The sequence below is a fragment of the Pyxicephalus adspersus genome, chromosome 6 (assembly GCF_032062135.1).
Source record: "Pyxicephalus adspersus chromosome 6, UCB_Pads_2.0, whole genome shotgun sequence".
Classification (NCBI taxonomy): Eukaryota; Metazoa; Chordata; class Amphibia; order Anura; family Pyxicephalidae; genus Pyxicephalus; species Pyxicephalus adspersus.
Window position 1 is genome coordinate 72,431,966 of NC_092863.1, and position 15,725 is coordinate 72,447,690.

Genomic DNA, 15,725 nt, shown 5'->3' on the forward strand with positions numbered 1-15,725 from the left:
CCGTATGGATCACAGGATCAGAGCGGGTTGTGTCTCTGGCATTATGACATCACTCTGGGGGAAGTTTCTTCCCCTTTGAGTGAGACACAACTTCCGCACATGTGCGGTCCAGAGTCCATTAAAATTATTGGTCTGTGAAAAAATGTTGGCGACCACTCCAGGAATCTTTTGTGCGTTATTGTTGTCCACCAGTATATGATGCTGAGTCTCCATGTAAAGTATTACACATAGCTCATCTCTGATCTGCCAGTCAAGAGACAAATGCACTACCAGGACATGCCACTAGGTGTCATTTGAGTATAAACCTGATGATTTTTCAATGGCATTTTGTGGGCAAAGAAAATATCCCGGTTTATACAAAATGTGTGACAGTCAGCCAACCACAGACATTGCTATATACACCATTACTTGTTCTCACCTTCAACACATAAAAACTCAAAACCTCTCTAGATTCACCCAACTATCCTTATTATTTACCCCACTAATTAGCCATCACTCCATTTCTCCTCCCTATTGTACACAATGCTATAACATCACCTCAGCCATGTGGTGCAGGGTTCTCCTCACGTCATACCTTTTATATAGTATTTTGTATGCTGGCACTTTATAAAATAAATATAATAATAATACATTGTATATACACATTTGCCTCTATCACATGCAGAGCACTTTACATGCACTCTGCTCAGACCGGGACAGAACATTCCACACAGCAGACACAACACACTGAATGCCCCAACACGTCTTCCCGCCTATTTACTATCCTTCAGCGCCAGACGCTCTACGGCCACTATGGCGCTACGCACACCGCGCAGAACACATAAGTAGGCGGAGCTTTCATCTTTAGCGACCTCAAAGCTCCGCCCTTCTGTTCTCTAGCAATGTGTTGAGCTCCGTGGCAGTAACTGTCCCCGTGTTATACAAAGGAAGAGGATGGGGACGTTCAGCGAATCATAGGACTACAAAGAAAGTGAGTGATGTGCTGGCCAATCACGTTACAGTATTACTTCCAAGCCGGTCTGGTTACTAAGGGGAAGTGACGAGTTCTCCACCAATCAGATGGATTGTAAAGTGTTTACTGTACGTTCCCAGACCTTTCTGTGTCTGAGTGTGGCTTGTGTGTCAGACCGGTCCGGGCTTGGTGTCAGCGGACAGAGAAGAGATGAATGTACCGCTGAGGTGAGTGTTGGGGTATGTAGAGGGAGTACACAGGATAAAGGCTGCCCAGCTCCTATAGCCCAGCATGTGGTTGTCTCTGCTGCCACCTGTTTCCAGGGTCATGCCCTGGCTGGGGAACACATAAATAGCATTCATGATACAAAAGGCAAACCTGTGCAGCCGGGTCACACTGAGGGTAAACTTCACATTATTACTAATAAAGTAGGAAATACACCTTATGTACGCCGCACAGAACACAAGTGGGCGGAGCCCTTAGACTTAACCTGACCTCGAAGCTCCACCCACTTTGTTCTCCAGCAATGTGCTGAGCTCCATGCCAGTAACTGTCCCTGGATGATATTTATGTGTTATACCCTATCACATTGTCCTTACCTCCAATTCTGTGCTGGGACCCAACCCTAACCCCTTCCTGCTTGGTACCCAACCCTAACCCCTACCCGCCTGGTACCCAACCCTAACCCCTTCCTGCCTGGTGCCCAACCTTACTCAATAGGCCTAACCTTCACTCTTTTCCTGCCATGCCAAATCTTAACTTATTTCCTCCCTTGTGCCCAACCTTACTACCTCCCAATTAATACCAAACCTTAACCCCTTTCTGCCTGGGGCCCAGCCTTACCCCCCATTAAAATGCCATTATCAGTAGAAAAAAAATGCTTACTTTTATAGGTACAAAGCGGTCAATCCCTCCGAGGTCCAGTAGGACCAATGCTGTGCTGTCTTCCCCGTCTGTTTCAGTGCAGACTGGACACTTGGCGCCGCTATCTACTTCCAGGTTCTTCTTCTTACATCATCTGATCTCGCACTGCACAGGTGCACGATTGGGTGAAACACTTTCTGGGGTCTGTAAAAAAAAAATGTGCCAATTTCTGCACATATGTGAGATGCATTGTTTTAAGACACCCTTTTCATTTTTAATATGCAGCAAATCAGATATGTATTTTATAATGAAATGTGTCACACAGGAATTTCCCTCTTATGTAATGTAGTGTGCTGCAAGTCTCATACAATGTGTGATGGAATGCCATTCATAATAAATGGCATTACACTGCTGATTACTGTTCATTGCATTTTAATGCATATTAGCTAAATATATAAATGTTATGCTGCCCTGAGAAGAGCCACACAGGTGAAAATGGCATATACCATATCTCTAATGGCTAATAAAGACTAAAACCCCTGACCATAAAAACAAAACTATACTACCTCTCTGACATATTCGCTGTATGCTTCACTTCAGTCAGACATTGGTGTGGGATCCATTCGACCTTTATTCTGATTATCTTAGAGCCCCTGGTTCAGATGCACAAACACACCCACTGTAGGCTTCCTGTGCCTAATATAATTGGGGGAATTAACGCTTTTAGCCTGTCTTAGGGAAAAACAATAGTTGTCAGCTGGAAAAAATCCATACTAGCTGATCAGTTCTTCACTTAAAGTGGAATAAAAGTCAGTTTAATAAAAACTGGTAGCATGTGTTTTTTCAAAGCATTAAAGACTCTGTCTTTGTCATTTATAATTCTTTCCTAATTAATAGCATGCCATGGGTGTCAGGAAAAAGTGATTTTAATATCTGTAAAGCATACCATGTGTGTTGCTTTGGGAAAAAATGTATACTATTTTTGTGTTTTCATTTAAAAAGATGACTTAATGCAACTCCTGTTAAAGCGTACCTAAACACAGAACTTTAACTTTATATAAAAGAGTAGACAACCCTTTTATTTAAAGTAAACATTTTCTTTGTGTTTTTAAAAAAAAAGGGTGCAGCACCACCCCCTTAATTCTCGGTTGCCTAGACGATAAAGAATGAACGGGAGCACAGAGCCTCCCGGGATATCTGTGTCATGCATCCCAGGAGGCTCTTGGCTGCTCTTTCTACACATGCCCGAGTGCGCCGGCCCGAAGATGGATGACGCGGGACCGCATGGAAGAAACCTTCAGAAGGATCGACTGCTCTGCAGGACTGAAGGTAAGTATATTTTTTTTTGTTTTAGGTCGTTTTAAGGTTTACTTCCATTTTAAGTGGCCCTTTCTTGACTTTTTAACATGAGGGAACCCCTAAAATATTTTTCAGAGATCAGTGAACCCCTGCAATAAATACTATATACAAATCTCACAGTAAATTTGTGTGGTCATCAGTGAGATGAATGCCTCTTACATTGCCAGCCATTGGGAAGAATGTCATGTTTAAAGCCAAAAAGATCATTGAGGTTACTTAAACTGACCCGAGAAGTACAAATTGCTCATTGTTCGAGGAACCCCTAGCATCCTCTGGAGGAATCCTGGTAGAGAATCACTGTGTTAGGGTAACACAGATGTAAGGTGTGACTGGGCTCCCAGGGTATTTATCTACTTTTAGGGTGTATTTATGTTCATAGATTACTCCTACACATGTTTTACCACTCGCCTCCTAACAGATGATAGGATTTGTGTTGGAATACATTTGGAATGGCACTCCAAGAATACACACTGTATACTAGTTTTGGCACATATATACTTGTACTGTCCCTTAAAATATACGTTTTCATTTTTTAGAACAGATTTGGCCCTTGACAAAACAAAAAAGAAGAAAAAAAGAGAACTAACAGAAGAACAGAAGCAAGAGATTAAAGATGCATTTGATCTGTTTGATACAGACAAGGACAAAGCAATAGATTATCATGAATTAAAGGTAAGATATTAAAACGGTAGGGAATTCAATCATTTAAATTGATGCATCTTGTACTAGCGATTTAAAAGTGAAACAATTTTTTCAGTGAATAATATGTGCAGTATACACAGTGCGTTTTAGTTCCATGGGAAAGGACAAGCAAGCGGCAACCCAATGCTTTCGCCTCCATATTGATTGTCACCAGAACAGAATGATAAACTATGCCAGGGGACCATTGTACACGTTATAATTTTGCTGAGATGGTCACAGTTGTTTGTGTTGAGAGACAATAATCCAGTGTATGTGCTTAGGTTAGAGGTGATCTTAAACCAAGGTGAACTTACATTTTTCCCACTGTCTAATGCTGGCTACACATTGGTCCATAGGTATGTGACCAGGTAAATGATCATTTTCCCAGATGTGGATTGTTTACCTGGTTACACCTGTTAACCAGCCCTGTTCTTTGCCCACCCCTGCTTTGAGTACCAGTAGCAGGGAGAGCTTCTCCTTTTTGGTGGTGAGAGCTGGGTAGTTGCATTTGATTTGGCAATGAACATGAACTTATGATCAATGTTTGATTGATGCACTAATCATGAATGCACTACTTTTCAATAGAGTTGCATTAGATTTGACTGATTCAAAAAAACAGATGTTTGGAGTGACACTAGTACAGCCAGATGATTTTTATAGAGATAGAATGAGTCAAAATAGAACCCTAGCACCTCTGCCTTCAACCAGTGCAAGAACAGTGACAGAGTGTTCCGTATAATGGCACTTTGGATATCTTCATCACTATCAGTACATTCTGACATGACTTTCAATGGTATAGAGCTCCGCACCAGTAGCTAAGTGAACTATAGGACCAGGAGACAGCTGGGTATTGCTTAACAAGACTGTGTTTTTTCAGTAACCAGAATATCTAAGAATTAGTAAAGACTAAAACCTACAGAAGCTGTTAAAAACTTACATATGGCCGCCATTGTAGCCATACACCTTTTCAGCCAGTGTTCCACTGTTCCAAAGAGCTTTAAAAATATCAGGATAAAAAAGTTGACTATTATTATTATTATTATTATTATAAAAAAGTTGACCAGTTATTTTTTTGGAAGGGGAAAGCTCCGGTGATGTCATCATTATCATCCTTTACTACTTGGTGGGTCACCAACATTAAATGAACATTTCACCTGATGTTTGCAATATTGTTCTGACTCATTAAGGAGTGAGAGCAGAATAAGGGCAACACCTGTAGCTTATTGTAGCTGCGGGACAAAAATCTGCAATATGGAGGGACCTGCTATGTTTACCATATGTCCAGTAAATGTAAGTACCGGTATTATGTGTGGTAAATGGGGTACATATGGAATGAAGGCGCACTCCTCTTGCTCAGTTTCCTTCACTCTTCAGCTGCCTTACAAGCACATAGTCAAAGCACAGTACATAGGCATTTATATTATATATTGTAAATGTGTGTCCAGTGTTTAAGGGCTTGAGGTTTTATAAAATCAGATGATGGATTGATTTTCGGCAGTGGTCTGCTCATTTGTACCAGCCCTTGAACTACAAAGACTTTCTTCAGATTTTTACATTTAGGCATAACTTTGAGATGAAGTGCAACTAAAGCATATTTTTAAATGATATTGTTTTGCTTTTGAAACATCTCGAAATGTTTATCTAGTGTTAAATGTTTAAAATTTTAATCAACAGATGGCTTAAGTACATTTAATTTTGGCAGGTGGCAATGCGAGCTTTGGGGTTCGATGTGAAAAAAGCAGATGTTCTAAAAATCCTAAAGGATTATGACGGTGAAGCCACAGGGAAAATTTCTTTTGATGACTTTAATGAAGTTGGTAAGTGCTGTCTTACCTAATTAATAATTTAGGCAATATTTAAACTTTTACAATGAGTAAATATCTGGTTTAATTATCAGTTGTGATATTTAAAGATAACAATTAAACACACACATATATAATAGCTACCAAAAGTATTTGTATATCTGACTATCCAGTTATCCAGCTCATCTTTAAAGTCATACAATTATGTATACATGTTTTTATATTCTGTCTGTAATTTGCATGTGTTAACTAGTCAGACTTTTTTGGATAAGGAAATGTCTCTTTGACAGGTAAAAACATCTGTAGTTCTCCACTGTTGTTTAGTAATAGGCTTACTTTCAGCTAGTGCAAAATCTATAAACGGGAAACAAGTGTACTCTATTCTTTTCATTTTTATATATATTATTTTAAAAGTTGTGGGTAGCAATTTTACAGACTGATTGGAAAGGAAAATATCACAAACTTTTAGTATAATAAAACACAGACTTGATTTGTGGGATATACTGGACCTGAGGTTCATGTTTGAGCTATATGTGATCTGGTGGCCCATTACCTGATATTCCCCACTTGTTGATCTATTTCACAGGTGAGGTTGAAGGTCAGATGATATGATGACTGTATCAGTTATTGTTTGTGTGGGAATCAGAAGCATCAATGGTTCTTTTTTGTCAGTATGAGGCTGATTCACACTAGCTGTTAACAAAGCAGCCAGCCAAGTTTCATCTTTCAGTACAAACATAATATTTAGATAATAACAGCACCTGATTCACCTTAACTCCATATTTGTTTGCTCCTGACTTCACTTTGTTCAAGCTGGTTGACATCCTTTCTAGAAATGTTCTCCCATTAAGGGATGGAAATAAGTGTGGAAGAGTACATGTAGGTCACAGTGAAGATCATTATGTGATCACCAATAATAAAACAGGTTCATTGGTCCTGCTCCAAGCCCCCAAGTCCAACTGCCCAGCCCAGTGGTTTGCACACTTATTGAATTTGCTTGTCAGAAATAACCATGTAGTCATATGAACAAACTAGACTTTGCAGTTGTAGAGTCTATAGCTGAATGGAAGATAGACTGGTAAGTTTAGACTAGCATGTTATGTTACATTTTAGCTATTAAGAAGATTATGCTTGTTTTGTATCCTAATTCAGTGGATTATTAATGTGTTATACAGTAAATTTTTATGATACTTTTTCTTTTTAATACAGTTACAGACTTAATACTGGATCGTGACCCCCAAGAAGAAATGCACAAAGCTTTTAAACTATTTGATGATGATGACTCTGGAAAAATCAGCTTGAGGAATCTACGTCGAGTTGCCCGGGAACTTGGAGAAAACATGACAGATGAAGAATTGCGGGCTATGATAGATGAATTTGACAAAGATGGTGATGGAGAAAGTAAGTTGAAGTCTTTAAGTTTATCAAGAAAATAAAATTTTGATTTTGAAAGTTTTGTGCAGTAATCTAGTGAGTTCAATATCATAATGCCGATCACTCTGATTCCAGATGTTCCTTAAATTACTGTTTTAATATCAATTCTGTGCGTAGCGTTCAAACCACGTTATGACCAGTGCCATGTGCAAGAGCCCCCATCGGCATTCACAGGGTCCACAAAAATATCATGTCAAACAAACGTGTCCCTTACCAAGGATCATTTGACCAGCCAATACTGTTTGTTATAAAACTGCATAGTATTCACCACTAATAGAATGTTTTCATTAATCATTATGCATTTTGACACAGATAGATCCTTGTTTAAATTCAATGCAGGTTTTTTTTTATTTTCTTTAAAATAATTAATAAAAAGATGTAATATATATTGTGCACCGATGTTTAGATATTTAAAGGAGACCCAAAGTTGTAACTAGATACCTGTATTTCAGCAGATACATAAGACATCACTTTATTATAATTAGTGGATGGACATGTGTTAACCTCTGACCATATAGAATTGTAAATCAATAAACATTTAAACAGATTGCCCTATAAAGACTATAGTAAACTATTAGGAACCATTTGCCATTTTAATTTTAAATTTAGCTTGCCAAAATTATATGCTACAGAGATATTTTTTACCTGTATGTTTATATCATCCAAAATCTTCTAAATTCAACCATCTGAAGGGTCATAATATTTCAATTTGAGAGAAACCTTTCCAGCATAAATCAGAAGTTCTATTTAAAGAAATTACCATTCAAAAATTAAGTTAAAGGTACTTAAAGCTTTGTGGTCAAAAAAACTTTTACTATATTGCAGAAATTTTCTAATTGGTTAAAATGCCTTTCCTGTTGTTTTTTCCTAAATAAGCAACAAATAATGAGATTTTGCATTTCTCTATCTCAGTAACTTCCCAGTAAGTCCCCACCAGAAATCAGTTTTTATATCTGTAGAATAGAAGGGGGGAAGGTGGTACTCTACATTTTGTGTATGTAGGAGGGGGGGGGGGGGTAAGTGGGGACCTAGTGGGATCTTTCTACTATGTAATTTAACAGAACATTGGACAGCAAGAGTAACTCATTAAAGCAGAATTCTACAGTGACAGCAAGATTGGAGCCCATTACTACAGATCATAAAGTGTTGTGTTTTTTTCATTTATTCGTTTTTCAGTGGGCTGCTTTAGTACTAGATATAGCACTAGCATGTTGGTGGAGTTGTTAGGTCTATAGCATTTATTATTATTATTATTATTATTATTATTATTATTATTATTATTAATAATAATATTATTATTAATAATAAACAGGATTTATATAGCGCCAACATATTATGCAGGGCTGTACATTAAATAGGGGTTGCAAATGACAGACGAATACAGACAGTGACACGGGAGGAGAGGACCCTGCCCCGAAGAGCTTACAATCTATTGATGGGGGAATTAGCACACAATAGGAGGGGAGATATGTAGTGGTGGGAAGTAGTGACGATTTCAAAAGAGAGAAGAAGATGGGTAGGCAAGTTTGAAAAAATGGGTTTTGAGTGCTTTTTTAAATGAGCAGAAAGTAGGAGCAAGCCGAATAGGACGAGGAAGACGAGAATTCCAGAGAATTGGGGCAACTCTAGAAAAGTCTTGTATCCATGTGTGTGAGGTTGTTGGTCATTGGAGAAGTGGAGAGAGCGGCTGGGGATGTATATTTTTTATCAGGTCAGAAATGTAAGTGGGACAGGAACTGTGGAGGGATTTGAAGGGAAAAGCTTGAATTTGATTCTAAGATGAAATGGAAGCCAGTGAAGAGAACTGCAAAGAGATGCAGTAGAAGAGGAGCAGAGGGGAGAGAGTCTGGTTAGTGGAATAACAGAGAGGAGGATGTTACAGTAGTTCAGATGAAAGGTAATAAGAGAGTGTACAAGGACTTTGGTGGTCTCTGGGAACAGGTAGGGTAGAATTTGGAGATGTTTGTAGGTGAAAGTGGCAGGACCTGGAAATGTTCTGAATATGGGGGGTAAATGAGAGGGCAGAATCAAAGGTGACACAAAGACAACGTTCCTGAGGGGAGGTATAGTTCTCCCCAGAGGGTTTTGGACGGTTGTTGCGCCTGACTGCTGTGAATACCCCGCCCACCTCTCCTGACAGCTCTCATCCTCTGCACAGATCTCAGTGAGGCTGCTCTGTGTCAGCGGTCATCCTTTCAGAGGATTGTTGCTGTGATGAGAGGTGAGCACACAGTTCAGCCTTCATGTGAATGGGACACAGGCAGTCCCGCCCCCATCTGATAGCATGAGCTGGGATTTCTATTTACAGAAAAGCTGCCTGTATTTCTATTTACAAAAAGAAGAAAAAAAGCTGCCTGTAAAATGTTTCCACTGCTAGAGCTCTGTGTGAAGTCTGCATGTCGTTCTGCATCCTGACAGCTCTTTGTGTACATAACTCCATATCTCCTCACAAGGACTTGTAATTTTCAGGGTGTGCAGGCGTCCCTTATCGATACTAGTTACTACAATTTCAGCCCCCCAGCTTAAAAGAATTTCAAGATATGGGGATCACAAATGTATAAAGTTATGAAAATTAAACTTTGGGGTTGCTGTTTCAGAGGAAAGTGCAACTAGGAGTCCTAAATTGAAAATGCAAATTGGGGACCCCAGGGCCACTAACATAGCAAGGAGCATTGGGGTGGGCCCCTAAATATATACCTACCTGTCACAAATCTATGAAACTACTGCCTGCTTCTCTTCTTTAAACCCCACTTTCCCTGAGATAGGGGGGTACAAAACTGAAAATATAGGAGCAAGAGATTTATGTTCTCATAATGCCATAGTAATTTGCACCTACAATTTCAGTTTCCTATGCCTCCACGTGTACCTTAAAAATTTCAAGTCAATACAACCAACGTTTTAGGAGATCTGAAGGTTTGAACAGTTGTTAGGCTGCAGAATATGACATGCAGCTTTTACACTCACATAGCTATTACACTGCGCTGCCGATGACATCATTACACACTGTGGATAAACTCCACAGACAGTGTTTTTATATAGAATATGGACAGTGATAAGAGGGGATCACTGTTTGTCTTGTCCCTATCTGATATCACATGCATAATGCTATTAAAGCATCGCCACATTTTTCACATTATATTAGAGTGATTTTCTCTGTTATATAATGAAAAAAATGTGTGTTTTTTGGTTTTTACACTTTTTTTGGGAGGACCTCTCCCCTTAGTCTTTACTTCCATTTCGGTAAAGACCAAAGGAGAAATCCGCGGCCTCCTGGGATATTTGTGTCACATATCCCAAGAGGCTCTGCACTGCTCCTTGTGTGCATGCATCTTCAGAGGCTTTCTTATAAAAAAAAAAGTGTTCAATCTCCCGCATGCGCAGTGCAAGGCAGCAATGGACATACAAGTGAGCATCAGAGAAAAGGTGGAAGCTGAGCCAGCATGGGCCTGCTGGGCTAAGTTTGTAAAAGGATCAAGTGAAAAAAATGTTTTCACAAAAGTTCACTTTAACTAAATATAGACACAGGAGCACATCTGAAGTTAGGCTGAATTCACACCGGCAGTAAGGTTATATTTGTCCATTCCTCATGCCAGGAACCACTGCTGCTTAAAAAACTGCTAGCTCTGAAAAAGCCCAGTACTTACCGCCTGTTACCAATCCTAGGTGCCCAGCACTTACCGCCTGTTACCAATCCTCGGTGCCCAGCACTTACCGCCTGTTACCAATCCTAGGTGCCCAGCACTTACCGCCTGTTAACAATCCTAGGTGCTTAGCAGTTGCCTGAAGTCACTCAGAAGGGGTAAATGTTTTTTGCTGCTAATATGAACTAAGCGTAACTTGTTACACCACATTCATTATACTATTACACTACTTCAAATGAATACACTCCTAAAACTTAAAACACTATGAAGCTGGGTCACAATACACAGCATAGGACAGTTGTGGCAAAATACATAGAAAGGAAAAATTGGATATACTAAAAGGGCAGACATTGCAAAGTTGGAACAAATTATAGGTAGAAGGTAGAACACTGAAACAATAGGAGGTTACAGGATACCCATGGCATAAACAACTGGGAGCACTAAATTTGCCATGTTTTGCCACACACCCTCTTTGACCACCCGGCTACAGCTTCCCACCATCCGGCTGAAAAAAATTTCTGGGGAGAACACTGGGAGGGAATTGGGTCAAGCAGACAGGTAGTAGATGGAGATGATGAGAGAAGGGTGGAGACTTCATCCACAGTAACAGGGCTGAGGAAGGCCAGTGATGATTTACAGGTGGAAGGGGTAGATATGGTTGGATTGGCCCGGTTCTCATGTATGATTTTGTCAGTTTTCCCTCTAAAGTAGGTGGCTATGTCTTAGGCAGTGAAGGTTATTGTGGGGGGAGCAGGTGTGGGGTTTAGAAGGGAGTCAATTGTTAAGAAGAGGTTACGTAGATTGTAAGCTTGGGTGAAAATGACAGCGGAGAAATAATTTTGCTTGGTGACAGTGAATTCAGTGTTAAAGCTTTGTAGCCTGGCTTTGTAGTCCATGAAGTCAGCGCTGAGGCCAGATTTTCTCCACTTGCGCTCAGCTGCACGAACAGTCATTTGTTTGATTTGATTGTTGTGCCAGGGTCTGGGGTTTGTAGGGCGGGGGTAGCTGAGAGTGGCAAGGGTTACTTTATCCAGAGCCAAGGAAAGAGAGTAGTTTAACATGGTGGCAGCTTTATCTGGTGAGGTGATTTTGGAGAGAGTGGGGGTTAGGGATGCAAGGCAGTTTGAGAATAGGTTATGGTCAAGGTTACAGATATCTCTCTGCCATTGACCAGGTCTGGGATGTGGCAAAGCGGGACAGGAGTTTGATAGGTTGAAGGTGATAAGGTTATGATCAGAAAGGGGAAATTGCGAGTTGTCAAGGAGGTTGAGGTTGCAGAATTTGGAAAATACTAGGTGGCATGTACATTTCCTTGCAGTTATAAGGCCACTTCCAATTTTCCACTAACATCTGCTCCATTTTACATTCTTGCAAATACCGGTATATGATTTTCCTAGTGCCTAGTTATTAAGTACATAATAATATATTAGAAGATTTTAGTTTAGCCCCCATGAGGGTCTGCAGCTGCTTAAAGCTAATGAAAAGTCTGCATGTCCGTCTTCCTCACAGGAGCCAACTCTGAACCTTCCCTGTTGTATAATTTTATATACTATTAATCACTCCCATTTAGAGTGAGATATTTACGTACACCAATATGCTTCTTGCAAAATCTCCTCCAGGCATTCATCGTTCTTCTTTTGAAAGCTATTGACTGATAGTCTACATTATTAAACAGAAGACAGATGACAGGTTTTAATATCCACATTTCCTCTTATGTGTTACCTTACAAATGTTGAAATGACTAAATGTTACTAAATTTGTTTTTTTTTTTTTTTTTTTTTAAAACAACCTGTCTAAAATCTATTTTTGTTTTATGTATACAGTAAATATAGAAGAATTTGTTTCTATAATGACTGGCGACATTTAACCTGAAGGGTTAAGGGAAGACCTGTTTATCTCCGTAACTTGACTTGCCAGCAGCAGGAGTGGTTGAGGACACGTTCATTATGGACCAACTTTGATGCTGACGTCAGTATTTTGTAGAATATTTATGTTACGTTGGAATTTTTCTCAATTTTGAGTATATAGTTCTATTTGTAAAATAGTTTTTTTTTCTTTTATACGCAGCTGTAATAAAATTGCACAAACTTTGTAAATTGGAGTGGTTGTTTTTTTTTTCTTTGCATTTTTCCTGGAGGTTTTCTTTAAATTTAACACATTTTAGATGTTTCATTTACTGTTATTTAGTGATGTTGTCTATGATAAAAACACATTTGTTGCACCTTTTTATAGCAAACATTCTGCTATCCTTGAAACATACTTAAATCTAAGAACAAAAAAAAATTAGTACAACTTGCCTGTCCTTTGGATATGGTGCCTGTGTTAATTTTCCATTTTTCCAAGCTTTTCTCCTGTATTTTTCTCTGCGATCTTGTCCATAACACATTTCCTGTTCTAGCCTGACTATACTTACTATGCTGTTATTTACACCAAAGCAGTAATAATTGAATGAAGAACCTTAATCTTGTTACATTCACATTTGGCAAGAGGTGGGATATATTAGGGAGACAAGGGCTAAATTGTGATGGCTAGTTGACCTGGTCAGAGCATAAATATTCGTCTTAGAATTATTACCTCTAGAACTGTATGATACAACAACCTAAAACATGAACTCCAGTTTTTACCTTGATCTTGCTCATTAATTCTTCCTTGTACTGAAATTGCTAACTTTGATTTTACTGTACACTTGTGTAGCAAGTCAGATAGAGTCCGTCTCATTTCCTGGCTGATGATATTATAATACAGCATTATCTAACCCTTTCCTCTTCAGCCTTTTTATTCAGTTTGCCCAGTTTCCTCAGTTTCTTTTTAATTATAAAGGCAGAGCATCACATGTGGACATTGACTTGGTCAGCATGCAAATCCTTTCTGCCTAGGAATACTTGCGTCTCCGAAATGATATTATCTATTAAAGCCGAACTAAACACTGTCATACTCTCCTGTCCCTATTCTATCACGTAGTCGCCATCCTTTTCCTTATTTTCTTCCCTCTTAGGATTTTTGACCATCTTAATTGGATGGGCTGGGAATATGTTACTCCTGTTGCAGGCAGTGCCAGCAACCGCAGTGGAAGTCGGGATGTGCCAGAAACCATGGCAATCAACGCATGTGCAACTCCGCAATTTAGACAGCTCCACAGAGTGATCAGACAGGTAAGAATGCTTTTTGCAGAAAAGACATTGCTCGTACTTTTCTGCAATAAAGCAGTGTTAAACCTAGGAATTTTTTAAGCTGGCTAGAAATGGTAGGCGCTTGGTCGCCCCCATATTGTGGTGCAACTCTAGTGACCACCCGAAAACAGCTGTGTGGTTACCGAAAAGTGCTGGCTTAAAGGGGCTGGGGAGACCACTAAAGCCCTGCCTAATCACACTTTAGTTCCTTTTTAAGGCATTTGCATACCTGCTTTCAAGAGTCAGCCCTTCCAGCCCCTGGAGCAGTTTTGGTAAAGTCTGTCTTGTAGTATTTTAAACTTTTAAATTAAAAAATTTCTTATTTCAGTGTTTTAAATGTGTCATGTTTAAATAAAATCTGGTGGTGGCTCGGTCATGTCATAGACGGGACAGATAGGACAGATAATATGCAGCTGAAACTCAATGCAAAGTAGTTTCCATTGAGGAAAGCACAGGGGGAGGCTAAAAAGGAGCAAGGAAAAAATGTTTCATGTGGCCGGGACTAGTGTTGATGTTCGAATTCGGGTTGTCCCTATATTCGACCCGAATATGGCTGTTCGAATTCGGAGAGTGATTCGATGGGATTCGAATTCGATGTTCGACCACCCGAATTTTTGTGCTATATTCGGCCGAACAGCTGCCGAATCGAATAGTGAGCTATTCGACCAACACTAGCCGGGACATCTTGCAAAAAACAGGCAGCTGCTGTTAAAATCCTTCTGGTTGCACAGCCCAAGGCTGTAATCATTGATATCATTATAGCCAGACTAGCAACCTCTACAGTGCTTCTGGTGGCCAATAGAATTGTGATTTGCAACCTCCTCTGGATGTATATCTGTGGCGGAAAGGCTAACACTTTGAATGTGATGTAGACTTCTTTTACAGAGGCAGCATGAAGTCAAAGAGGAGCTGTTTTTTTTTTTTTTCCCAAATCTTGAACTTTACACATAGGTGGTGTAAGGATTTGAAGGACAACATTGTCCTCTGTGATTATGAGGACATTAGTTCCTCAGACACTAGTCACTTAATGGGATATGGCAAAATTCAGGTCCCAGTGCTTAGGCAAAGAGTCCTTAGGGAGATCAAAAAAATCTGCTTCATCTCCCAGTGGAGGCAGGGAATCCTTTGGTGCTGAAATCACCTCAAGAGTTGGCACAACTGCAGCCTCAGCATGGCTCTGCATAGATTCTTTTGAGCCACAACTGCCAGATTCAGCCACTGCTGACAATCACAAACAAAACCTGAACTTTCTGGTCGCTGATTAGTCTGGTTTCAGGGCTCATATTGAAATGCTGAAAAGACAGCAGAGGTACCAATCACTGTAGTTAGCCTAATATACTGGAGACAAAACACAACCCACTTTGCTAGGCTTTTGGCATAATCTCAAGAAGCCCAGTGGTTACCACTCCAGCATGGCTAGCAGTTGCTCTGTAGCGGTAACCTAGATTCTGAGTTCGGATTTCCTGTGAGCAGGAGAAGTGGCCATGCTCAAGGTCATTCAAAAACAGGCTGCTGCATTGGCACGTCTGTCTCTGACCTCTTTGACAACAGTACAACTCTAAAAGAAGATGGGCACCTTGTTAAGATGCCATTTTCAACTACTGCAAATCAGTGATAGAAGCTCATCTGGAGACAGATAGGAAAAGTGGGGCAGAAAGTGTATGCTGCCATTTGAGGAAAAGTACTTGGGGATAGAGGCTTTCTTAGAAAAGTGATTTGGGGAGAAAGTACTTTAGGGAAATGTGCTTGGGAACAAATGTTGAGAATGTGAAATCACAACAAATCTTTCCAGTTACACACAGGAACATTTTTCCAATTGTTA

The 15,725-nt window shown here is 39.8% G+C and overlaps 1 protein-coding gene across 1 annotated transcript; it reads left to right on the plus strand.

Annotated features, from left to right (window-relative positions):
- Positions 1 to 1,031: 1,031 nt before the first annotated feature.
- Positions 1,032 to 12,829, plus strand: CETN3 (centrin 3). The gene is made up of 5 exons (XM_072416168.1): positions 1,032 to 1,179; positions 3,712 to 3,847; positions 5,559 to 5,673; positions 6,868 to 7,059; positions 12,557 to 12,829. Exons 1-5 carry the CDS (start codon positions 1,163 to 1,165, stop codon positions 12,598 to 12,600), a joined length of 504 nt encoding a protein of 167 aa, XP_072272269.1. The 5' UTR covers positions 1,032 to 1,162; the 3' UTR covers positions 12,601 to 12,829.
- Positions 12,830 to 15,725: the final 2,896 nt, after the last annotated feature.

Coding starts and splice junctions, on each gene's coding strand:
- CETN3 (XM_072416168.1), top strand. Junction 5,674..6,867: donor TGATGACTTTAATGAAGTTG/GTAAGTGCTGTC, acceptor TTTTTAATACAG/TTACAGACTTAATACTGGAT. Junction 7,060..12,556: donor CAAAGATGGTGATGGAGAAA/GTAAGTTGAAGT, acceptor TTATGTATACAG/TAAATATAGAAGAATTTGTT.